This window comes from Cinclus cinclus, chromosome 1, assembly GCF_963662255.1.
Source record: "Cinclus cinclus chromosome 1, bCinCin1.1, whole genome shotgun sequence".
NCBI classification, from domain to species: domain Eukaryota; kingdom Metazoa; phylum Chordata; class Aves; order Passeriformes; family Cinclidae; genus Cinclus; species Cinclus cinclus.
Window position 1 is genome coordinate 129914081 of NC_085046.1, and position 27846 is coordinate 129941926.

General features: G+C 37.6%; 1 protein-coding gene across 1 annotated transcript in view; it reads left to right on the top strand.

Annotated features, from left to right (window-relative positions):
* Window positions 1-27846, top strand: part of MATN2 (matrilin 2) — a 57768-nt gene that overhangs the window by 7341 nt on the left and 22581 nt on the right. Inside the window, exons 2-7 of the mRNA XM_062490456.1 lie at window positions 5775-6344; window positions 10414-10536; window positions 13872-13994; window positions 19562-19684; window positions 23702-23824; window positions 27707-27829. Coding sequence (XP_062346440.1) covers window positions 5775-6344; window positions 10414-10536; window positions 13872-13994; window positions 19562-19684; window positions 23702-23824; window positions 27707-27829 — 1185 coding nt within the window. The remainder of the gene's footprint in view (window positions 1-5774; window positions 6345-10413; window positions 10537-13871; window positions 13995-19561; window positions 19685-23701; window positions 23825-27706; window positions 27830-27846) is intronic.

The following is a 27846-nucleotide window of genomic DNA, read 5'->3' on the forward strand; positions in this document are numbered from 1 at the left end:
TTAGGATAAAGGCCTACATAACCAAATAAGCAATATCTAGATTAAGAAAAAGAAAGAAGTATTAAGGAGTCATAAAGATGTAGGACAAAACTAGAAAATAAGTAATTCATTTTTAAACAAGCAGTTTTTCCAAGACAGTCAACTTGTAAAAACATTTGAAAAATCGCCATCTAAAACTTGTGTCCTTTGAATGTGTTCAGTTTGAATGCCCCCAGATGGGAATGTCTGAGGAAACGAAATGAAATGTCTGGGCACATTCTTGTGCTTTGGAACTCCACCATTATTGTTGCTGTTAAATGGCTGGAGCTGCCTCTGGTCCACAATGACCAGCAATCACCAGGCATGGTTCAGAAGGTACAGAGAAAAATCCCTGCAGGGATTATTCCCAGGAGGCCTCTTGCATGCAGCAACTCTGTTTGAGCAGGACGGTGAGTTTAACACTTTGGGTGGAGCCAGCTGGGCTCCGAGTTTAGCTGGTACCTTAGACTGCTGTCTGGCACTGAGACCAGTGGTACAACATGGTCTGCTTCTGTGCTGGGGGATATCTTGAGCTCACAGACAAGTTCCATCCACAAAGGATGGATCCCTGGCTCATGCTGCTTCCCATATCATGCCTGAGGACTGCTTGAGAAAATGTGAACTGTCCTCAGGCAGCAGTATCAGGAGCTGTTCTAATGATTTAACAGCCTAGAAGAGTCAATTTGAACACCCAAGAAAGCTCCCTAGTGCTAGGTTAGTTGTATTAATGGAATGAAGCATTAGTGAACTATGAGAGGATAGAAACATACCCTCAGACACAAGACCCTGGGTGGATGAGCAAAATCAAAGGACTGTGAGCTTTGTCAAAACCAAAACAGCCTGAGCATAATTCACTTTGAGAAAGGAGTAGAAGGAAACCTGCAGTCATCAGATAAAATGATTTAAGTAAATTTTCAGCTTTAGAGGAAATTAAGATGCTCAATATTGTTTTAAGCTTTGTTTTTTATATCTCTCAATAATTGGTCCCCAGCTGGATTCTTCCCAGTTGAACTGGAATTTCCTTGCATTGTTATTTTTCCAAAGGTAACATCACTGTAACTGTCATTTACAAAGTGAATATTGAGTAGAGAAGGATAACATATTTACTATTGACTTGATCTTTCCTTTTGTCTTTGTCTTCCCTCTCCTGGCTTCCCCTTTGGATAATGCAACCCACACTGAGGGGTTTTTTAACTTCTGTGTTGGCAATGCAAGACCTCTGCTGACTTAGAAGCAGGTTTATGGATGAGTAGCTCTTTTCAAAGAGTATGTCATTTTTCACAAGAGTGAAAGGGAATTACTTTTGGTTATGAAGTTGTTTACCAAAGTTGTGAGAAAGTTCACTGTTCAAAATGAGAGCTGGTCGGAGGAAGAGATTATAGTTTGCAGGTCAAATGAAGAAGCATGTAACTGCTAAAAATCTATCATTGAAAATTTATCTGAGAGGATGAGTGTTTAGATCTGTTAGTTATTACTACTGATTGCCACTCCCCAAAATACCACTAAACTGTTTTTTTTTTTCTCTATAGAAAGTTACATTTTATTTGTCCCTGAGCCCAAGTTAAATCAACTTTAATAATTACAGGGTTTAAAAAAAAATCATACCAAATCAGAAGACAAAGATTTTAAATACATCTTAGTTTGGAAATGTTTTGTATTTCTATAGATGGAACTTTGCTGGTCAAAATAGTTTTGAAATACACTGTGTTTCATTCAGCTTAATAACTTTCTCTAAGGTAATTCAGCACAATGTGATGTGTTTCTGGTAGTACTATCCACCAAGGCTCTCCAGGGTTTTTTCCACCAAGATTCATTCCAGACTTCAGAATAGATGAATGAGTCTCTTCAGATTGGGATCCAAATCTTTATATTCCAATTAAAAAGATTCAACACCATGGGTGTAGCTTTGACTTGTTTTCACAGAATCACAGAACGGACACAGTTGGAAGGGAGTGCAGTGGTCATCTGGTCCAACCTCCCTGCTCCAGCAGGGCCATCCCAGAGCACATGGCACAGGATTGTGTCCACCTGGTCCTTGAATATTTCCAGTGAGGGAGACTCCACAGCATCTCTGGGCAGCCTGTTCAAGTGCACCCACACAAATAATGAAGTTTTTCCTCATGTTCAGGTAGAACTTCCTGTGCATCAGTTTCTGCCTGTTGCCTTTTTTCCTCTTGCTTGGCACCACTGAGAAGAGCCTGGCCCATCCTCTTGACTCCCTCCCTTGGGAGACTGAGGGACATTGATGAGATCCCTTCTCAGTTGTCTCTTCTCAAGGCTGAACAGGCACAACTCTCTCAGCCTTTCCCCATGACAGAGATGCACCAGTCCCCTCATCATCTTCATAGTCCTTCTCTGGACCCACTCCAGTAGCTCCATGTCTCTCTTGTACCATGGATCCCAGAACTAGAAACAGAACTCCAGATTTGGCATCAGTAGGGCTGAGTACAGGGACAAGGTCACCTCCCTGGACCTGTTGCCAATGCCCTTCCTAGTGCACCCCAGGATTCTTATTGGCCACAAGAACACAATGCCAGCTCATGGACATTGCATTGTCCTCCAGGACTCCCAGGTGCTTCTCTATGGAGCTGCTTCCAGCAGGTCACCCCCATCCTGTTCTGGTCCATGGGGTTGTTCCTCCCCAAGTGCAAGACCCTGCGTTCACCTCTGTTGAATTTCAGATGGTTCTTCTCTGCCCATCTCTCCAGCCTGTCAGGGTCATTCTGAAGGGCTGCACAGAACTCTGAGGTATCAGCTGCTCCTCCCAGCTTTGTGTTGCCAGGGAATTCACTGAGGACACCTCTGTCCCTTTATCCAAGTTATTGATGAAAAGTTAAACAATACTTTTGTATTGGGACCAGTACTGAACCTTGGTAGATTTCATTAGTGATGGGCCTCCAACTGTGCCACTAATTAGGACTCTGGGATCTGCTGTTCAGCCAGTTCTCAAACCACCTCTCTGTCCACTCACACAGTCCACACTTCCTGAGTTTGCCTGTGAGGATGTTGTGAGAGACAGAGTTGAAAGCCTTGCTGAACTCGAAGTAGACAATATCTCTTGCTATCCCCTCATCCATCTGGACAGTCATTTCATCATAGAAGGTAATCAGGCTGGTCAAGCATGATTTGCCTTTAGTGAATCTGCTGAAATATTTTAAGGGAAATAAAATAGCAGCCATTTTACCCTTCTCCCTTATCTGTCCTTACCCTCATATGTGCACAAATATTCTTAGCCTTTTTTTTTCTGCATTTGTCCTTATTTCCTCTTGGTCTACTCCCATAAATCATAACTTAGCATTATCTTTGTATTGCTGGAATAATTCATGCTATATTAGTAAAGATAATTCATTATTTTTTTATATATAAGGATAATTATAATGAAGATAATAAGGTGGAAAATAGTTACGTCAGGATAGCTGTATCCCATTAGAACTGGAATTTCATTTCTGCTCAACTTGGCTAATATTCAGCCTGCTCTGATTTTGAAAGAATAAGCAACCCGAGCATATTTCTAAGCTTATGAATAAAGCCATACTGTAGACTGCACATGAATAAATCCAGGCAGTCATTTTTATTGTCATTAAAGAGCATTTTTATTGTATGCCAAAAAATGTTCTTGGTAATCTATGAAAGAGGCTTCTGAGTTAACGAGTGAAAACTGGCATCTTTTTCACCCCCTGCCTTGGCAGAAGTGCATGATGAGTGTTCGTCAGTAGTCACAAGTGAACTTGTTTAAAGGACAGTCTACAGACAGACATTTTTCCAGTTGAGTCCTTGATTGGCCCACTTGTACTAGTGCAGTATGACATGACCCTTGATTATACAGTCAAACACTACTTTTCCACTGAACATTTGCCTCATTCACTGCACAAGATGGACAGTGCACTGGTAATTGAATTGGATTTGGCAATAAGGGAAACTACTGATTAGGAGTGTCTCATCTTAGTAAAATGAAGATGCCACTGCAGTCAGATGAGCATTCTTGCTATCTTTAGTCTTTCAAGACAGGCATACATGCACAACTAACAACAGGTTTATTCATAGCCACAGGAATTTAAGAAGATGAGCAGACACAATGATTGAAGCCACAGGTCTATCTAACCCAATGTTCTGTCTCTGCAGAGGTCAAAAGTAGATGCATGTGGAATAGTTTAAGAACAACAAATTGCCACCTGCACTTATTCCCTGAAATGCAATACTTTTGTCACTGAGGGATTTCCTAATTTGGAGGAGTCTTTAGCATACACATTAAATCTCCATTGATTTCTTTTCATCAGCATCCCATCAAAGTCCTTTTAAGCTTTTTCCATATGCTGTCTTCTTCTGTGGCAAGTCTGATAACTCACCTCGCAGACTTGCCTCAAACCTGCCGCATGCTGGCTTCCTGTGAGTGGTCAGTCCGTATCCATTCTCATCCAACTCATGCATGTGTCTCATATTTCTCATATTTCTTCAGAAAAGGATGCTGAACATAAGCCAGAGGGTGTACTCAGGGTCCCAGAAAGCTCATAGGATATCTAGAAGGCAGCCAGCCTTCACTTCTGCTGCTATCCATAATAGCTTGGCCTGCCCATCTGTGCCATTGTCAGATACAGACATACTCTGTCCATAATATTTCTGCTTCAGTGGCTCTTGGAAAAAAGGACTTTTGATGACTGACACAGATTTCAGGGAGTGTTCAGTATGAGGGGTTTTTTTGGCAAGTGGAGTGCCAAACACTCAGTGTAGACAACAGGATTTTCTCTCTGATGCAACCATAGAATTTCTCTGTGATGCTGAACTAGTCCAATACATGAAACTTTCCCCAGATGGGTATTAATTACATGTTTGAAATCATAGCATTTGATTTGCAGAACTGCTGAGCACTCACAGCTGCAGTTGACGTCATTGAGAGCAGTACTTTGTACATGCAAAGTGCTGCTTACTGCCAACTTCCTTGAAAAATCAGTCCCTTCACAGCTCTTTCCAGTCAGTGCAATTAACAGATGTTTTGACCTGTATTTCTTTGTGTTCTGCTTCCCCTGCTTCTAATGAAATACCCCCCTGACTTGTCACAGTATAGATTTCTAAATTCTCAGGCCCTGTCTCACAAACTGCCACAGTGCAGCCCACGTAAATAGTTAATTGTCATTTAGAGACTATTTCCACCCTGCATGGGGAATGAGGTCAAAATCTCAAAAAGACACAACAGGGTAACTAACAAGTACCTGAAGAGTGACATTTGGCAAGGGCATGTAGTTGTAGGACAAAAAGTAATGAACTAATAATAAACTAAAAGAGGCCAGGTTTAGGTTAGATAAAGGGAAGCAATCCTTAACTCGAGCAGGTTGACCAGAGAAATTGTGGATGTCCCATCACTGGCAATATTTAAGGCCAGGTTGGATGGATCTTTGAGCAACTTGGTCTAGTGGAAGGTGTCTCTGCTCACGGCAGGGGGTTGAATTACATGATCTTTAGTGTCCTTTCCAACCCAAGTTACTCTCTGATTGAGTGATTCCATCTCAGCATTCCACTGCCATTAACCATTCTGGGCACTTGCACACACAAAAAAATACATATGATGATCAAGGCATTTTTTTGTATCAGGCAATTTTTGTTATTTACTGGAGAACAAATTTATATAGCCCAAATAGTCTTAATTGTGGTATCTCCTATTTTTCCTGAATTTTCACAGCACTTGTCAGAGTGTTTGTTTAAACTTGAACCTATTTGCCTTTTGAAACTGTAAAGTATTTTTGTTTGCATTTTCCTTTTAGAAAACACTTGCAACAACAAAAGTCTGGACCTTGTTTTCATCATTGACAGCTCTCGAAGTGTGCGCCATTATGACTTTGAAAAAGTGAAGGAGTTCATTTTGGCCATCTTGCAGTTTCTGGACATCAGCCCTGATGCCACGCGCGTGGGTCTGATTCAATACGGCAGCACCGTCAAACAGGAGTTTTCACTGAAGACCTTCAGGCGGAAGCAGGATATCGAAAGAGCAGTGAAGAGGATGATGCACCTGGCCACCGGCACCATGACTGGGCTGGCTCTGCAGTATGCAGTGAACATTGCATTTTCAGAGGCAGAGGGGGTCCGACCTCTGAGGCAGAATGTGCCCCGAATTATCATGATCGTGACAGATGGGAGACCTCAGGATCCTGTGGCAGAGATTGCTGCTAAAGCACGAAACTCAGGAATCCTAATTTTTGCTATTGGAGTGGGAAGAGTGGATATGAACACTCTGAAGTCCATTGGGAGTGAACCACATGAAGAACATGTGTTTCTAGTTGCTAATTTCAGTCAGATTGAAACACTGACCTCTGCCTTCCAGACTAAACTTTGTGGTAAGATTTTTATGTATAGGTTTGAACACATAGATGAAAATGAAACAGAAAAAATATGCATTATAATGAATCTTTTTTTTTTTTACATGAAACCTTATCAGTTAGAGCATATGTATTGAAGGGAGATTAGCCAAACCACATCCAGAAAGCAGTCATACATGTGGGGAAAACTCATGCTACTCTTAAGTGCCATAAAATGTGATTTAATTGCTCGAGGTCATAAGCAGGTAGGTAAACACGCATATCACGATTTTCCTATTTATTGCATTATAGCAACAAATTTATGATCTTTGCTATTTGAATATTAGATAAGTTTTTTCATCTCTTCATAAGTGATCTCCCTTTGTAGTGAAATTTTAAACTGCTCAACAGTCATTCAGTTATTTATTCTTGAGAGTCCATGGGTTCCTCTTCCAAAGCTTACATACTAATTCTATGCAAATAATAATTTCTGTATATAATAATAATGTCTTGTGACTGGAAGTTTTTATATTCTATTTTAAATACAGAATGTTAGGAAAAGCCATTACAGTGGTACTATTAATTCATACAATGAAGTAAATATTTTAATACATATTAGCTTACAACAGAGATATCAGTTCCATCTGGAATTCCCTGATAAGGAATTACCTTATGAAAATATTGTGGCTCTTGTAATTAATTTACTTAAATCTGTGTACTTAGTAGACTTCTCTTTTTAATTTATTCCTGAGATAAACATGAAAGTATTTCATACAAATTTGGCATTTAGCTGATGTATTTTCATTAGAATCCAGAAAAAGAATGCATGATGAGATTAAATAGTCACTCATGTCTGGGGATGCTTTTGCCAGAAAAGAACTGCAGCTTATTGTAAGTACAGTCTGGAGAATTTTCCTTACTTGATCTTTTCCAAAATTGTTTCAAAGACCAGCTGAACTGCCTCAGCACAAAACACCAACACAGACATTCATCAGATAATAGACTTTTATCCCATTTTTTCCTTGCTGTATTATTAGCTGGTGTAGTACGATATATTTAAAAACCAAGAAAGAGTAAACTAATCATGGATACAGAGTTTAAATTGAATGCACAGTAAATGCTAATTTTTAGACTGTGTTTTAGAAAAACATCCAGTACAAATACCATTTACTTGGTTGGGGTTTTTTGTTTGTTTGTTTTTTTGTTGTTTGTTTGTTTGGGTTTTTTTTGTTTTGTTGGGTTTTTTTTTGGTTTTTTTTGACTGAGCAGTGCCAAATAAATTTATTAGGGTTATTTTGCTTACTTTAAATCAAACACGTGCGTTTCTCAGTAAAGCCACCCCCCCACTGCTGATGGAGGACTGTGGATGTGACAAGGATAGCGGTTGCCTCCTTCTCCCAGGGAATGCCTCCACAAGATTTGCTGTGCTGAGAATTCACAGGGAGATCCTAAGACTTGCTCAAAACCCAGACACAGATCCAACAGAGAGTTTAAGCTGCTAGATTCATATGGATTACAACATAAGGTACTAAATTGCAGATAGGATCCAAAACATTTTATTTTATCTCGTTTGTGAGACAGCATTCAGCTTTCTGAATTTCGAGAGAGTAGTGATAGCCTCTGCTTCCTAGAGCACCTACGTTCTCTCCAGGAAATGTAGCTAGTTTTAAGTCCTCCCAGGTGTGGACCCAAAGACACTATCATTGTAGCTGAGTGGAACATGTGGACACCTTGTTTCTTTGCTGAAGCAATTGAAGGCACCCTCCTGGTCAAGTCTTCTGGAATGCTGTCTGCTGGGCTTCCTGCTGTGGGGAAAGACCTCAGCCCCTGAGCTGCACTGGTATCTGGATCACCCTTATATCTGCAGGAATGTGTCTTCATGGTTCCTGTGATAAAGTGACAAAACCATGACCAAATGGTGAAGCTCTGTGGGGAAAACAAAAAATTAAGCCAAATTAACCTCTACTTACTACTGGAGGAGGAGACTAAGTACCCAGGACCTATGTGCTCAGAAGAATCCCTGTAAACTGGATATGCTCCATTCCGTGAAGTCAGAGGTTCCCTACAGCTGCTGCCCCTGACTGATAAAGGTTTAGGGATGTCAGAAACACCAGCTGAAGCCAGAACCCGTTTTTATTCCTAGTCAGCAAGGTAAAACTGAAGCAAAGAGTATCCTGAGGGATCAGAGGCATGAAGAATAAGACAAGAGTTGAAAACTGAGAAAAATGTTGATGGAAATGGGAAAAGAATCCAGGAAAGGAGATGGAGATTAGATGAAGTGTGAGAAAGACAGAACTTGGGATGGAGCAGTCAAAGGCAAACAAAGTCTTTGTTATATTCCTGTAAATTAGATAATGGTGTCATCCCCATTTTACATTGGAGAAATGAGGCACAGAATCAGGGTTAAGTTTGTCAAAACCACCCACTAACTTTAAATATTTGTCTCAGTGCAATCCCTGGTGTGATTTTCAGGCATTCAACATTTTTGACTAATACAACATGTTATTCACATCTCTACAGCCATCACTTGCATTCTTGCAAATTGAGATTCAGGTGTTTCTATCTGAACAGTTACAGTGTGAAGGCTGATATTTCCTTGAAGATACTGGTATTATTGTCTCAAATTGAGACCCTGTGATACAGACATAAAATCTAATTCACAGCAATGCTCATGTTCAGATTCCTTAACTATGAGATGACCCTTTCTATTACTTCAGTCGTTTCCTGTGATCACCAAACACCTCCTGCAACAGATGAGATTGCAGAAATCATTCAGAACAGACTCCACCACAGAATTCTGACTAAAGGCCAGTGTATCACTGCTTTGAAATGGGTGCAACAGAAACACTTCAGAACATGTTCATTATGCTTGCCTGGTAGATGAGAAGATTGGTAATAGACAGTAACAATGTACTCTCAGAAGAAACTTGATTTATTGGGACTCTTCTCACTGAATGCTTCATTTTCAGAATGGCAGAAAGATGATAAGAAGTCCAAGTAGGTCTGTGTTCACATAAAAGTACTTGAGAAGTTTTATTGTGGGAGAAATTTGTGAGATCCAAGAAGCTGATTAAGAGATTAGGGAATTGTGGTGGTTTGTATGTTAGCAATAAATATCTAGCTCTTGTAACCATGCCAGAGAGCAGATACATAGTATGTATCTTAAAATCCCTTGTGGGTTTTTTCCACAAGTACCACACCTACCACATTAAGTTACTTAGCAGGCTTCTTTTGTGGCTTCTAGAAGATGGCTGTTAATCCCTATTGCATAAATTTTGAACTTTGTCAACCTAGCACATTAATGGACACATCAATCCCTAATTGCTGTTGAGCAAAATAGTTAATTTGCCATACAATATTCTCTGAGAAGTAAATCACTTATATATTATAGAGATTACATACAAGCAATGCTGCACTGGAAAGAAAACATCAAGATATCTTAATCCCCAAATTCTGCTCTGGAGAAAAATACTTCAACAATGAATTTGACTGAATGGGCCTCCATTCTTTTTCTCTTTTATTGTCCGTCTGCTGCATTTTAATACTTTCTATTAGAGACATAAAATACAAACAGAACAAAAATAGAATCAGAAAGATTTATAAACTGGAGGGTAGCTCAACTCAGTTCCTGCTTAATGAATCTTGGAGATACATATCCTCAGTGTCATCATGTATTATTTGCAGGTTCCTCAACATTAATAACTAAGTAAGCAAAGACTCCTCATTAAGTTTTTGTTTTGTTTAGTTTTTGGTTTTGGTTTTGGTTTTTTTGTCATTCTTCTTTATTATTGGGTGCTGTGTGGTGATTTTCTTCATGCAATAATCTGAATGTTCTCTAAATCAGCTTACACTTAAATTTCACTTATTTTCTAAAGTTGATTATAATAGGTTTGTTTCACTGTCTTTGTAGGGCCACCAAATAATTAGGTTTTTTCAGATTCTCCCTTGTTTGTTTTTATTTTCTTAAACTCTAATTTTTGTTGCTAGCAACACTTAATTTGAAATTTCTCAGTTACTTCGCTAAAATTTTCTACACCAGATTTTTTTTCAGTTGTGACCACAAGTAATTAAGACCAGCACCTAATAATGGTTTCCTGTTTTCTTCCAGTGCCTCATATGTGCAGTATAGTTGAGCATCACTGTGATCACTTCTGCATAAACACCCCTGGCTCCTACCTGTGCAGATGTAAACAAGGATATATTCTGAATGCTGACCAGAAGACTTGCAGCAGTATGTTATCTTTTGTTTCTCTTTCATACTCCCAAAAGGTGCTTAATATCACCTACCCTTTCTGTTGGGCTCATAAAGAACTGAGGTCAGTGCATAATTAATGATAATCATCAGAATGTGTCTAGAAAGGTGAAATTGTAATTATTTTTCTTGTTTTGTGTAAGTGAAGTTCTTACAAATCTTTCTGAAGTACATCAATCTAAATTTTATACACAGCTCTGCAGAGGTACACTGTAACTATATGAAATTGCATTTGAGTGTTACTGCTATATTAAGTTCGACAATGAAACACAACCAAATAAATAACTTTATCATCTCAAATGAAGTGAATGTAGATACTTTATTAAGTTGTCCAGCTGGCAACAGTATGGAATGTTACAGAAAGCTGCAGTATACCCCATACTAGAAAACTGAAATAACCTGACATTCTGAATAGCTCTTTCTCACTGCTGGTGGAAATATAAGGGTTTGCAACCTTTCAAAGAATGGTTTCAGAAGTCTTGCTTATGCTCTCATTCCTCTCTTTAAAAGTGTTGACCTTTTTTTGGCTTTGAGTAATTGGCTGTATAATTTATAGTAACATACTTTATTTCACTTTAATTTTGATCTTTGTGATCAGTATTTTCTTAGTCCATTTTAACTTTTTTTCCTAGTAATTAACAGCAATTTACATTAGAGGTATATGTCAAATTTATTTCTGTATCCACCTATTTTTAAAGAAATTGTGTAACGGTATCTTTAATTACTTGTGGAAAATGTACTTGCTAAAAATCGAGTTTTTATCACACAGCAGTGAACGGATTCAAATGAAAGTGCATGGATTCAAATTAAAGCTGCTAAACTGATTTTAGCCAGAAGAAAAATTTTGGAAAACATCTCTTCAAGAAACTATGGGAGACAGCATCACAAAAGCATAGGATGTACCTCTTACAATCAATAATTTAGAACTAAGGTGAAGACTGCAGGTTCAAATCCTAACATTGTGTTTGATGTTCTGTATCCCGGGAGAGTGCCATAGAACTACCAGGTATCTTGAGATTAGTGGATTCTTATTCTCTCTTTCTTAGAGCTACGCTTAATATCAAATGCTAAGCACAAATTTAAAAAGTGAAGGTATGTGAATCAGTTAAAAAAATTAATTACAAGTAGGAAAAAATATTCTTCGTTTTACTCTGTTACATTTCCATGGCTTTTCTCAGCCAGTAGTTCAGCATTTGAGTACTGCACTGCTTCAAATACAGGTTAATTTCCAAGAGTTTTGGAATTGTGTGTAATTTTCCTGCTGCTGGTGACCCATGCACAGTAGCCTTCATTATGCTCCCTTTCTTTCATTTTTCAAGGCCCTTTGCTGCATTGTTTTACCTTCTTTTTTTTAGCTATGTTTTCTATTAGTTTTCCTCACTTACCTCTCACATGATTTCTTTGATTCTGTACATGCTTTGATCATCAATCAGATGACACCAGATTGCAGTCTGAGCCATATGAAAGGGAAATTAGTCCTTCCATGTGTTTGTAGCCTTTGTTTTTCTTTACATCACCTAATTATAAACTAATTTTAGCAATTTGCACTGGAAATCTGAGAGTCATCAAACTGGCCTTAAATGTGCTAGGATGGTGCAAATCATTGGTGAAGGAGAGAGAGGATGCACTATCAGTCTAGAGAGGGTCAAACCATTACGTCTAAAACCCCCACAGAGAGGTAACAGATTTCATGAGGCTGAGGAGCCAAGCCTGGACAAAGGGGACAGCTTAGTTCTGGAGGAAGGGGAACCACAGTGATAGAAAAATGCACAGTCTGTGAGTGTTTTAGTTACCTTCACTAGCTGTTAATTGCCCACAAGTGCACAGAGACAATGGATTCCTCACCTGACATCTAAGTAAAATAAATCTTCATAATGTTTATGTTAAGTGCAATACATGATCAACATAAACCAGATGTATTTATCTAAGGTTTGGATGTATTTGGCAGCTCCTCCTTTGAGCAAATAATTACCTTATATGCATAATTTAACACTTTTGGAATTAAACACTGCAGAAAAGATTAATGGTATGTGCCTGATGTTACACTCTCTTTTCATTCTTTTGTACCTAAACTTTGACTCTTTTATTCTTCTTTATTTTTCCTAATGTTGTGAATGTATATGCTATCAATACTCAGTTCTTTAAAGACCTTAACCAAATGGCTTCAATCAGCAATGACCTGACAACTTTGCTTCAGTCTGAGAAATGGTTTGTTTGTTCAACTTAAAATATTCTTGCATTTGTTTAGTTATGATGGTTTTGCATCCATGAAAGGATGCTCCTCTCATGTACTGTGGTCTAACTTTTCTAGAGAAGTGTGTTTGTGTCAGATAATGGGTGTTCTTTACTTATTACACTGTATTTGTTTGTTTAACTAATCTCTCCCATTCTTCTTTAGAGATGCTCAAATCTTACATTAATAAACAAAATAACACAAAAGAGGAATGTAGCTGAAACAAGCTGGAAAATTATCTATTTGTGAGTGTTTACACTGGAACAAAAGAGTTAAGCGACTCTTTATGCTGTTCATCATGCAGCTTGATATGAAGCAGACAGCTATAAAAGAAAATTTGTTTTTGCTTGGCTGATCTCCTCAAACATGTTCCAAAAGCCTATTTTGTAGCTGTAAATGACCATTATGTGTTGAGCAGTCTTTGAGCAACACAAAGTACTCTGCTTTCCAGAGCTTTCGCTGGGGAAACTTGGGATTCTCATAAAGCTTTAGTCTGTTGAAAAGAAAGGCCAGTGTGCTTTATTTGGCTAGGTGCTGAACTGACCTCATTTGTCATGGTAATTTTTTTGAGATTTTTTGCATGGGAGGGGTAACTTGTTGTGGTATTTTGCATAAAACTAAAAAATTCTAAACCTCAGAAATTAAATATCACCAAGTTTTTTTGCTGTTGTGTTTTCCTTTTCTTTCCCTTTTCAATCTCATCATCATTTATCTGGTTATGCAAAAAAACACAACAAAAAACCCCAAAAATCAAAAAATACACAAATAAACACAATTACTTTTCTGTTTTTAAAAAAATCCCTGAAGAATGTCCTTTGAACTTTCTAGGGAAACATACATCAAGCAACTCTACTAGGCACTATTGGTCCATTAATAGTCTTTGCCTTCATCTGAAGGAATGAGAGCCTCAGTTTTGAGTGGCTGATCCTATTGGCTTTCACTGTTTGACAGAACATTGGCAAGATCTGTGTTAAAATGAGGTCATCTCTAAAGAGCTTCCTGAAGTTTATTTTGATCTGTAGTCTACCTGTGCATTGTAAAAGGTGAAAGAATTTCATACTCATGCAATTATGTGTTGTAGCTCAGGACCTTTGTGCCGTGGAGAAACATGCCTGTGAGCAGATTTGTGTGAACACACCGGGGTCCTACGTCTGCCAGTGTTATGAAGGGTATGAGCTTGATGCAAATGGAAAGAGTTGTGTTGGTGAGTATGAATTCAGCAATTCACATTTATCTCTTGACACAAACCAAAGCAAAATTCAATATAAATGAGTATCCATTTTTCCCACAGACAATTATGTTCTCCTGCATGAGTGGTAGGTGAGAAAGAACACATAATTAACATGTTTGTAGTCATTTACTGATAATGAACGGTGTCTTGGGAAAATTGTTCCAACCAATTTCACACGGAAAATAATTTTTCATTTTGAAACATCACACCCAATGTTTTATTCAAGATCCATGTAGGTGGCCAGCAATGTACTGGCATATGGCCATCAAAAAAGCAAAGGTGGACAAACTCGGTAGCTCCTCTTCAGACAGAAATTATACACAAAACTTGAAAGGGGAAAATTTCTTGATTTTTTTTCACTTGATTTTATGGTGTCGTGAGGAGAAATTTCTATCCCCTTTTGGAAAGATGACTTTAAGGAAAATTTAGCCACTTTAGGAAACCATCCACTAAGTGCCTTTGATTTTCACTGCGGGCAATGTGGAAATAAATATCAGCTCCAAGAATAACAACTCAAAAGAGAGAGTGTGGAAATATGGCACAATTTTTTTTGCATAAAACTTCTCTCTCTTTTACACTGTATCTCACTCTTCTTCCCTGTTTATACACGGTAAATATTTCTATTATAATCTCTTTGACAAGCCTATGTACCTATTCTTGTAAACTTTTCTCCTGTGCTACATTCTGAGAAAATACTGTCTTCTGGTTTCCTCTGCAAAAAGCCCTAGTGAGATCTGGACAAAAATTTGCATTATTTGTTAGGTATTCTCTTCAGTCAAGGACTTAGACATGTGCTTAATTTCAAATTGAAGTTCCATGGAAATTAATCCAAGTGAATCCTTGGCCTCAGTTCTGCCACAGGCTGCCACAATGCTTTTGTCCAACACCCTACTCTTTCTTGTCATTTTAAGACAGCTCTAACATGTCTTTCTCTTATTACCTTCAAAGAGCTATTGTCTTGAAGAACAACCCTGTTTTGAGATGCAAAGTAAGTGTCAGTTTATGGAACTTTCTGCATATAACTCCACACAGAACACACGAACAAGGTTTTAAGGGTTTTTAGGGATAACATGAGGTTTTGAGAAATATTCACTCTGTGCTTGCTCTTCAGAAATGCTTCCTTTACTTGTAGTTTCATGATTTCAGTATAGGGTTATTTAAAGGTCTCAATATAATTTGTCTCCAGCATAATTTGGCCACCCATATACCATTTTAAGGACCTGCTTTATGAAGCCAAATTGTTTTGAAAATGCAGATAATACTGGTTATTTAGGCAAGTTTTTATGTTCTGTCCCAAATTTCTATATCTATCATTCATCTAATAACCTTAGCTGACCCTCTTGGCCTTTACTTGTATTAGGATAAAGGATATACTTTGCTATTTGTTTGACTGTATCTTAAGACAAAAAATATGTGACTTGTGTTGGTAACTTCTTTCATCCCAAATTCTTTCCTACCATATATTCTAATCTGAAATATTCACACTTAGTGCCATCAGCTGTTGTTACTGTTTTCTAGTAAGTTGAAGTTCCTTGACAGCCCAAGATATTCTTACCAGCTACCAGAGCATCATTCTGGTGAAATTCTTTGTATGTGAAGTCTAATACTATCCCTTGTAATAAATACAAAGTCTATTTTTGTTATTTGAAACTTCAAATATTTCTATTCCACTTACTACATTTCTTGCATTGGTATTTGGGGTTTTTGCCTGTTAATCATGTATCTGCAAATTCTGGGAAGAGTGCTGTTTGGAGATGTGATATATCTTTGGCATTTTTTTCCTACCTCCTCACTGACTCTCTTTAGCTTGAAGAGATAAGTATTTATTATAAGCACTATTGTTGACATTTAAAGATTTCATGTTGTCTCTTCATTTTTTTTTCAAAATACAGCATGCATGGGTTCACTATTTTGCATTTTATAGCTGTTTTTCTTCTCCACTTAATTTCTACTGATTTGCACATTTTAGCAGCAAAACATGAGTACATGCTTTTCATACTACTACAATAATTAGCAGTACTAATTGGGATTTTAAAGCACATTATTGCAATTTCTATTTTTTAGTTTTCTTTTGCAGTTGCATATTTGGCCACTTAACTTTTAAATTTATTACTGATGTACAAGAATGGTTCAATGTATGTTAATTATATTTGATCTGTGCAGAACTTAGTTTATCTACATTTCCTGAACAGGAAAAGCTTGTCTGGGTAATTTATGAATGTGATGCTAATTTGTCTGCAAATCATATTGTCAGCCTCCAGAATTTGACTTTTCAGGTTTGAACAATTTGAGATTTTTGAGGAATATGCTACTACTAAGCATGTACAACTTCTGCAGATGTGATCACCAATGAATAATCATCCTTGCTGGAAAAATTTTTAAGGGAGACTATGTATAGCACTAAATTAGTAGTGATAACTCTCAGTTTTCATTATTCCTAAGCTAGTTAACCTTTCCTTTCTGGGAAGTATTTATTATCAAATGAAGAGGATCAGAAGAAAGATCTTGATGTACACATATACTAGAGATCACTGAGAACAATAACAAATTTTGCAAAAAGCAAGGACTTCAATTAAGCTAGTCATTTCTCCCCTTCCAGAGAATGAAAACAGAATTTCAGTAAGAAATTCATATTGTGATATTCTGGGAAAGAGTCAAATGTTTCCATCTAAGATATCTAAGACTTCCAAAGTTTTAACTCCATCAAAAGCCAATGAGAAAGTGCAGAAACATCATTCCATGGCCATGTTTATTGAACTTTTCTGATGGCTAATTTAAGGATCAGTAGTGATACTAATTGCTTTATTGACATGTACCAGCCAGTTACCTGAACGGCAATAATTATATGAAATCTCACAGCCAGAACTAACAATGTGTCCATTCAAGCTGATCACTGAACAATCAACCACTCTGAGTGTTTGCAATGCACAGTTGATGAACAAATTTGTAGGCTAAACAATACTTGAAACTGTCTGCTCAGCAGTAAATCTGTCTGGCAGGCCACTATCTCTTTGCCTTTTTTGAACTGTTTTTCACATAGACAAAATCCTGTCAGTTGAAGTTTGGTGGTAATGAGGTACTCTTTCTCCATCATGCTGCTGGACACAGTCTCTCCACCTTGGTGCTGCTGGACATTCTGTCCTCTCTTTCCTGGCACTAGTGCTAGACTGTCTCCATCTCAGTGCAGCTGCTGGGCTTGGATCCTCTTTTCTTGGCACCTCTCTGCAGTCCTGGCACTGCTGGATTTTTTGTCTGCTTCTTAGGTTCTTATGAGCCTTCCATGAGTGCTCTGTTCTTCCCTCACGTTCTTTTTCGTCCACTTTATGCCTTTACTTACTTTACACCTTTTTCTCCTACCCTTCTCCTTAACTTCCTTCATCCACCCAAGCCTGAATAACCTCTATTAAACATCATAGGGCTAAAACAACCCCTTATGAGAAAGGTGACACATGCAGTCCACAGTTCAGAGATGGCAATACGAGCACCCAGAGTGCAGAACAAGTAACTGGAATTAAAATATGGTTCCCATCACTTACTAACTAATACCAAGTGAGAAAAACAAGGTGGAACAAACTTGCAGAGATGACAACTGAATTAATAGCTTGCTCCCTAAAAAGGACATTAATAAATTATTTCAAAAGAATTCTTATAGAAATAGACATGAGATAAATCTCAAAACAGGGAAATCTCGAGTTTTCATATTCTCATGTGTATCTCATGGCTCAGCATAGAAATATGCTCTTCTCCCAAGGGTAGAACATGTGGGAGTGGTTCAAAGCTGTGCCAGGGGAAGCTTAGACTGGATATTAGGAAGCATTTCTTTACCAAGAGGGTGGTCAAACACTGGAACAGCTTTCCTACAGGAGGTGGGTGCTACAAGCCTGTCAATGTGTGAGAGGCATTTGGAGAAAGCCAACTCTGAACTGGTCAAGCAGTTGGACTAAATGGACATTGTGTGTCTCTTCCAACTGAATATTCTCACTGATATAATCATTGCTTGGGCAGTTGTAGGTATTGCAGTAGAAATTAATTTTGTTAAGGTTTAAATGCAGAGGAGGAGGTGACTTTACGGAGATATCCATATGGCTATTTCTCAGGCATGATGCTTGATAGCACATATTCTTTGGCCTACCTAATTCTTAATGTGTCTTTCAAACACTTGAAAATGTGCAAGTGGTTAGAATTAATTGAAAAGGAAAGCTAATTCTATGACACATTATATCCTTGAAACATGTATTCAGTAAATAGATTTCAATATGAATCAATTCAGTCTGGAAACAGAAAGGTTCTTGCCAGGTATCACATGGTAGCTAGTAAGTAGTTTAATTTAACTTGATTCAACACAAATATTCTGAAGGGTTGAAAGAAATTCTTTCAAAGTAACTGAAATAGATTATCTGCTTTCCTGACTAAATGATTTTGACTAAATATAGTAGCACACCTGAGTGTGCATGATTTATGTGAGGCAATTGCAGAAAGAATTGATTTCATTAAAACAAATTACTGCCTCTTAAAGAAATTGGTGAGGCTCAGCAGTATAAAGTAGTGAAAACATTTAGTCAGCTGACAAAGAGGAACCTGTCTTGGTATGAAGCACATCACTGTCTTCTGCAGAAAGAATTAGGCATACTTTCCTAATGTAGGCCTGGCAGCTCTTTGCAGGCAGAGCACCAGCTTTGCAACTTATCTTTAATTTCTTCTAAGACTTTTGTTGTGGAGATGAAGCTTAACCTGCAAAGAAATTTTAATAATCCTTTAATTTCTTTAGCAACTTTGAATAGGCTTGTAAATTTCTTATTTTTAATTTATTCAGAGTAAACTCTGAAGTATTACTTTATTACCCTTTGGCAATCTAACTTTTAAATATGGACTTGTGTAATGACCAGACTTATGAAATAAGTGACTGGATTGCCTGTGATTTTTTTTTTTTCTTGCAAAAGGCATGATATAAGCAAAATATCCCATGTGAATATCAGCTTGAAGCTCTCAGGCTTTGCAGTTGTAGCTGTTTTGTACAGAGGGAATGAATGTACTGTGACAGTCCTCAGTGTAGAAGATAATGCCAAGATTCTTCTGTATACTCAAGCTACAAGAACAGTCCTTGAGAATTAATACAGCTAATTAATACAGGGAGGGAACTAAGGAAAAGTAGAGCAATTCCAGGTCTGGGACTTGAGAGACAGAAGACAGAACTAAATCAAACAAACTTTGCTGTGCCCTGGCCTACAGTGTGAACATCTGGACAGAGTTACTCACTGAGGCATGGTTTCCAGATCTGAGAAAACATGTTGAGAAGGCTCCTGACAGTCTGAGAGCTGATAAATGCTCAAAGTTGAGAAGTGATTCAGGACTCATTTAAAATCTGATTTAACAGCTGGTGTTGTAACTGCACTACTTTTTGCAGACAGGCTTTTCAGGACAGAAATTACATCAGTTTTTCCTTTTTTAACAGCTACTTTGTGTTACTAGAACCATAATATCAATGCATAATAGTTCTAGTTTTTTTCCTAATTGCAAATGTTGGTCTTGTTCTTTTTCAGTTGTAGACTACTGTGCTTTGGATAACCATGCTTGTCAACATGAATGTGTTAACGCTGAGGACTCCTATTACTGTAGATGCCATCCAGGGTTCATTTTAAATCCAGACAAAAGAACGTGCAGAAGTAAGTTGTGATAAAGTTTAATTATGAACAGTCTGTACCTCTTCTGTCTTCCAGCTGTCAGCAGTAATCCTCCCACTGGTCTTGGGAATGCTGACTAATGCATCAGGCATAGAAAATGTTGGAGTGCCCTGGAAGCCAAAGGTCTCAAAAGCAAAGCAAGTGGTTTTGAGGGGAGGGCCTAAGGGTAAAGGTCCCTCCTATGAACAGGAAGCTTTTAACATGAAACCCAGCCTCTTTTCAAGAGCAAAAAGCTAAAGCTTTGCCTTGGATTTCTCTTTGATAATTCTTTTTTTTTTTTTTTTCAGTTAGAATATAATCTCTCTAGCTGGGTAAACAAACAAGTCTGTGCAAGACAATTTAGAATCAGTTTTCTTTGTAAAATGATCTAAAATAATGAGTAGTTTTCCAATCAGAAGAAACATTACAGTCTCTTTTTCTGTAGATTTTTCTCCAGAGTGAGTTCTCTGATAATGTGATAAAGCTCTGGCAGTATCAGTATCTTCTACCAGGCTTCCATGTTTCCACCAGCTTATAATTAGTTGATGGCTTTGCTTGTTTGTTATTTGTCAAATTTGACACCAGGCTAAAAAGATAAAAAATTACTGGTGTTAGGAATGGACATGAAGTAGAGAGGATCTGACAGACTAGAAAGTATTCATGCCAAGGTCTCCCATAATTGGGAAAACAAGCTAAAACCTTCATAGTGTTTAATGTCATAGCTCCCTTTCAGGAAATGTCAAGGGAAAAACCTTGATGCACCTTCCTAATTACTTTTCTTCATAAATGTGGGCTTTGATAAAAAATATTTCTATTGTGCCTGTAAGCAGGCAAGCTCCATTAGTTTTAGGTGACTGCTGCTGCCAGTGGTGAATTTAGACCATACGATTGAATAATATGTTCAAACATTATTTCTGAAGAAATACATCAATACAACATTGCATTTCTGTGTTTCCCCAGCCTGAGAGGCATTTCAGTCCTTCTGGTGAGAGGCTTGGTTGACCTATAGACTGTATCTATTTTGTGTATTATGCTTGATATCTATTCACTTAAATTTAACATTTCGGAAGAAAACATGTAATCCAGGCAGTACATGTATTCTTACCATCAAGGGAAGAAGACATACATTTCTCAAAGGTGATTGCTCCCGGCTCTGGCACAAACGTATGGAATATGTATTTATTTATGGAATATATGAATTTATTTATGGAATATATGCCTGTATTTTCCTTGAATTTACAGGGGGTCTGGATGACTTGCCAGACTGGACTCATAATTTTTAGATGGTCAGAACCAGGGGTGATGAAATTTCTGCTTCTCAAGGGCCAGAGTATTTGTAGTGATTAACATCACTTGTAGATTGTATTAACATTCCCATTTGTCAAGTATCTGTCAGCTAAGGGCTGGCTAATTATACTTCCACATATACTTCCAGACCCACATGTATTTGAAATCTTATTTTAGTGTGCTTTCCACTGCCCAAACACAAAATTTTGTTAATTTCTTTGATGTAAGAATGTGGATTTTAAGCAGTGTTTTCTCCTCCAGTTTGAACTGAAGAAAGTCCTTAAAACTGCATAAACCTTTCATATGCCTTCACTGATTTTTAATTTACTGCCTAACTATATGCATTATTTTAACATGTTTAAATTGATGATTCACAGAATGCTGACATCTGATAGAATATTCTGAGAAAATAGTATTTCAGGCTTAACCTGTCTCTATCCTCTATCTGTTGCTTGAGACAGTATATTGGGTATAAATAAGCACAAATAAGACTTACTAAGCCACTATTCCTTACTTTTGATATCCTCTGAGCCTTGCTGATAAATTAAAGCATGAATGAAAGAACTGTGTAGCTCTTAATGCTGCAAAAGTCAAGACAGCATGAGAGCTCTTCAGAGCAGAAGTGTCCCCTAGTTCCCGTATGTTATGCATCACACTGTGTTTGAGTCTGCATAAACAGTGAGAACAAACAAACTACAGATCACTGGATTTAAAATTTTTGTGACTTTAAAGCTTTTAACATAATTTCTACATATTTGGCTTGTGCGCTGAGTCTCAGGGATGAGATTAGTCAAGACTCACACCCATGCCAGACTGGTTCTCTGTATCAGCAAGCAGTCCTGAGGCACCCACTCCTGAGATCTCATGATTGTCTCAGAATCCTGACTTCCCTTTCAAAAATAGAAAGGAAGCCTTTGTGCTCATGGCTACAAAGAAATGCTTGGAAATGTAAGTGTTGTCAGTATGGTCATGCATACCTAACAAGTGTTTTCTCTGGGAACTATTCCAAAGTCCTTAGAATGAAACAGAGGGAGCAGTGCTCATGAAGGTAACCATCAGAGTGCTCTGTGGCTGGACGAGCACAGCAAACTTGTTCTGTCAGTGAGGCAGGTGAAGGACATTCAAGCTACTGTTAAGGAGACTCCTGCCACTCTTGCTGCTCCCCTCAAGAATGCAGATGGCAGCTTCTGCTTGTACTGAGCACTGCTGAGCCTCAACTCTTGTTCTTTACAAAAGGCCTGTTTGAGTTCTGGGTTCACATAATTTGTAGGTGGGCAAGGTTCTGTTAGCATCCTTAATCTGGGCTGTGTCAATGAAGCCCTGTGAAGTGTTGTTTTTATTGTCCCAAACAGAATAGCCTCAAGGTTTCAACAAAGATAATACATGTTTCTCAACCCTTGTGGTCATCTTCAGAATCAGTTATCCCAGAAAAGTCTCTCCTGCACACTTGAGTGAGCAAGGATTTGAGTAGGAAAATGCACCACAGCACTGAGTAGGTCCAGAAAGCGTAGAGCTGTGATCCTCTGGTGCACACACCGTGGTGGCTTCATGGGCTGTCTCTTCAGTGCCCTCTTGAGTAAAATATATTTTCTAATTTTCATTTTAGTAAACAGATAAGATATCTTCATGTTATGTATATACATATGTGCATATGCTGTCAAAAAAAGCTTTGGTAAAGGAAATGTTTATTAATGTTATCAATGTTAATTAATATACAGAGCAGTGTTCATAAATTATAACATAGTCCTACTGAGTTTTCTTAGAAAGTCACATTCCACTTAATTTATTCTGAAAATATAGGTGGTTTATTATTACAAAGGGCTTTCATCATACATAAACACTCAGTTCCATGAACCTGCCACAAATCCAAAGACAGAACTGTCCATGCCCCTGAAAGCAGATCACCTCTGAGAATAATAATTAATTAACTTCTGGAAATAATAAAACCATCTGAGTTTTCAGATTGTATCATGAGGTGTTCAGAAGTGTCTGGATATTTTTTCAAGTGTGATTTATGTAATTTGTGACTTGTTTATCTACTTTTAGCAGTGGTGAGGGGTTAGGAGCATTTTTCACCAATATAAATTAACTACACTGACACAAAACCATGTGATGGGCACACACTGCATCTAAGTGAATGTCAGGTTTGTTGACTTTATCAATTGTGATAAACTATATGGGAAATAACTCAGTGCTCAGTGTCCAATTGCTTTCCTTTCTAAGGTACTTTATCCACAAGTGGTATCTGTTTCTAGACTGCTCATCTTCTCTTCCATGGGTATTTCAAATGGAAGAATTGTGAAGCAAGGACTCAGAGCTGTTAAAAACATCCACACTTCTGTTTGTCCTGCTGTGATCTAATGAATGGCATTCAAAAGCATATGTGTGTTTATTACACATCATGTCTAATATGCTCTGAGTGAATAGAGGCAATTTTGATGAGGCCATGTATAAGGCTTAGCTGCAAAATGTTAAGAAATATTTAAGACTAACTTCTCTACTGCATCTGTTCTCTAATAATTCTTTGTAGTACATGTCAGGTGTACAACAGTAGAACAGATATTTGAAAAAAAGAAACATTTTTATTTTCATGGTTTGAAACAATATGGTATAACACCCAGATGGTGTCTAAGAAGAAAAAAAAGGCAAAAGAGAACAAAACAACTAATTTTTCACCTAGTTTATTTCTGAGAAATTATATTACTCACTGACACAAATGTTTTTGTTGTTTAGAACCAGACTACTGCTCTCTTCAGGACCATGGTTGTGAACAGGAATGTGTTAATACAGATGATTCCTATTTTTGTCGATGCCAAGAAGGGTTTAGACTTAATCCAGATAAGAAAACATGCAAAAGTGAGTAATTCTTTGGACATAATAAAGTTCACCTGCTTTTATTTCTTGAACCTGCAGTGAATTGTTTCCCTTCTGAAAGGATGGAAATTTTCGCTGTAATTAAGGTTGAAACAAATGTTTCTTTATAAACTTGAATTCCAACTGAATTAATTATGATGGAAAATATACATTCTGTTGTTCAGTAGATTATATTATATATTAGACATTTTTGAAAACTTTTGTGAAAACCTGACGATTAATGTAGGAACCAAAATTACTTAAAATAAGTTCTTTACTTATTCAAAAGTTTTTGGCTTTGGTTTGTAAAGACACAAGCAGCTTTGAAATAAAAAGAAAAAAAGTCACCTTGTTTTAACCAGTTGGTTTAGCCAAGGACAGATGCATTTCATCAGCTTAGAAATATATTGAAAAGACAACATTGTTATCAAAATCAATTTAGAGTCACACATGAAACTTCACAGTTTCCTAAAAAATGGTAAAAACATCATGAGCAACATCAGTGTTATAAACCAGTCACACATGATATTTACTTTAGAAAGACTTAGTGTTACAGGCCTTCTTGAGTCCAGGCCTGGAATCTACAGCAGATTTTTACTGTAAAATGTTAAAGTTTAAAGAGAATATATTCAGCAAAATGAAATAGCTAATCTTGTGACTCAGTTGTTGAGGGGAGAAAATTGTACTACTGGTATTTTTATGAATAACAAACTTGTTTGGAGCAATCTAAATCTATTTCTAGACACTCACAAAATGTATCTGGCTTTGAAACTGTATTTTTGTTCCATCTTAAAGATACTTCTCACAAAGCATATTTGTCTGCACAGTGCTACTTTTGCAGTAATCCATGCTATTCTGCTTTTTATTATCTATATGGTATTTTAATACATTCAGGTTTTTATAGATTTAATAATCCTGGAAGAGCAAATAGAGCCAATAGAGAAAAGAATGTAATTGTATAAAATATTTCTTGCCAAGGATGTAATTGTAAATTAAAGGAAAATTGTAATACCCATTTGGGGTATTTTTCCTTCTGGGGTTTTAGATTTGGCTGCAAATCTGGTGATGTTTCCAGGATTCGGCTCCTATTCCAAATCTTGTTGTAACAAGGGTCATGTTGCCTAAGCTTGTAAAATAAAGCAGAATGTTTGCATGTATGCCCTTTTCAGAAATCAGGGACAATAGGTGAGTGGTGACAAGTACCAGGCATTCCTCCTTCACCACCACATATGACTTACAGGAGGAGATGTGTGGGGATCAAAGTGAAGCCTTACATAGCTGAGTCTTTGCAGTCTGCTCATATCTTTGTCTCCTTGTCAGCTTTAGTAGGTGTCCAAAGCACAGAATCCAGTATTGTTTGAGAAAAGGGAGATTTTCTTAGCTGTTTTACTTCAGAAATCCTTATGGCTGGCTTCAATTTTTCTCTGCACAGAAGTAAACTTTGCTTTAGGTCATCATGACTGTGCACATGAATGTGTTAACGTGGAAGAGTCGTTTGTGTGCAAATGTCATCCCAGATACACCCCATAACACCATGGCAAAACGTGCAGCAATGAGTGTCTCATGAACTGCTGTGACTAGCTTGCTGCAAGGGAGAGGTGTGAACAGAGTGAGAAAACACTCCTGGATCCCTTTTGAGATACTTCTGAGTCATGCGAACCTACGTTACTGTAAAATCCCCCAGAAGCCAGGCCGAGTGAAGTAATGCTTTAGTGAGACCCCTGATCCAATAGAGAACTAAAGGATAATTTTCTCCAATCCAAATAACTGGGGAACTGTGTTCAGCCATTCCACACAAAAGCACTGTCTAACGTGAAGGCAGTGCTTGCTGAACATCCCTATGGTCTGTGTAACCTGCACACCTCACACTGCTGAATGCTGACATGGGGGGATATGGAGAGACCCATCTCTTCTGAATGTGTACACCTTCAATGATGGACACAATGAAGTGTCCTTTTTCCGAAGAATGTTGCTAAACGAAGGATCAGTGCTGCCCCAGAGAAACCCAGCAGCACTGCCCACTTGGCATCACACAGTTTTAGAATACAGTTTTATTGCAGAGAACCATTTTGCATATGACCTGAAGTATTGGCAGCATTTTTCCCCAATGTACTTATAACATACTTTTGCAATGGAACATTCTGTCGCTGAATTTTTAAAAAAACTTAGTAGGATAGGGAATAAGAATTTTTAAACAAACTGTCATAAAGCCATACTTAATGTAACCTGGATGAGTTGCAACTTTTTGACAATTGTAGTTTTAGACTAACTTAAGTTGAATTTCTAAAAATTAATATATCCTAACACATTCCTTGTTTGTAAAAAACAGCGAGCCTTCCCCAGTCCTTTCCCCTGCTTGCATTTACTTTACACATGTAATAAAGCACATATGATTACAAAATTTACAATTATAATGACTTCCAAATCACAGTAATTAGCACCATTGGGATTACTGCACTCTTTGAAAGAATGTGTTGGAAAATTCTGCATGAGAGCCCCAAATATTTAAACATTAAAAATTCATGTTGGTGTGGGTGTTTGTATTGAAAAGATGGAGCCAAACAGATGTAATTTTTCACAGAGATTATGGGTATTTTCTTGGTTTTGTTTCCACATTTTTTGTGTGCTCTGAGAAGTTACACAAGCCTAGATGTGAACACAAGATGTGAACTCTTGGAAAAAGGAGGAGGTTCCGCTGGAACTTGGTTTAGCTAGCAAAAACTGACACCTCATCTTCATTTGTTCAAGCCTACATTGCTTCTCTGTGTATAATGGCAAATCTGGACCAATTGCTGCGAACTCATTGCTTAGTTAAAGAAACCAATAAACAGAAATATTTAGAATAAGTGATTATTTAACATTAAGTACAGATTGTTTTTTAATGTAAACAGATTGCTGCAGACATGTCTGTTCACATCTGTAAATTATTTGTAAAGGGGACATGCGAGACTGTGTTTGTGTCTGAGGGAACTCCACTACTTTTCATTAAGTTAAGATAAAGTGATTTGGGCCTATATAGCTAAAACAAGCTATTACCTAACTCACAGTAAAACACTATGAGGAAGTTCAAAGCTTTTTTTTCCTAAAATGGCTTTTCTATACTCACAGAGTCAGCAAATTCCATAGTACACGTGCATGTATCTCACTGTACAGCTTTGCTGTCCACTGTGAGGAAATGTATTTTTTAAACCCAGTTCAACCCTCTTTCCCTTCCCCCACCTTCTGTCTTTCACACAACTAGTTGCACACAACACATAAAAAGACATATTCCATTTAATATTGCTTGGAATAAAAATAGGAAAATCAAAGAAATGGAACATGTTAAGATGTTCTCACACTCATAATTTCTGTCTGTTTCTCACGAGGTTTTAACTACTTGAACCTGTTGGCAGGTTAAAGTTTTAAGTTGGTGATTTGTCATCCTGTTGACAAAAGAATTTAATCTTTATGAAACAATCTGAAAGCCATAATTTCTATTTCAAAAATTACTAAGATTCATATTTACTGTGAAAATTTAATGGCGAACAGAAGAGAGAGTCTTGCTTTTTAAAGAAGGAAAGTGTGATTCTGTGGGTGAGACCCGACTGGGCTTCAGGATTCTCCCTTCTCTCCACTTTGTGTCAGTTCAACCACATTGTGATTGTTGAAGGAAATCTGTACTTCACCAAGTTTGCCATGTGCCAAGTGGGGTTGTTGTATTAATTTCACTTGGGTGTTGTTAACTAATTCAGGTTATTCAAGTAGGTGGGGATACTTCCATAAGTAAAAAGCTGTACTGATCTTTTTCCTTTGCTATGCAAAGGCATTCTGTACTAACTGCAGTGTTATAGTTTATGTATCTATGACACCAATGTGATTTCTCCAATCATTAACACAAATCCATAGGAGTGGACCACTGTGTTGAAAGCGATCATGGCTGCGAGCAACTGTGCCTAAATACAGGTGATTCCTATGTCTGTCAGTGCTCTGAAGGATTTGTCATCAATGAGGACCTAAAAACCTGCACACGTGAGTCTTGTGAGAAC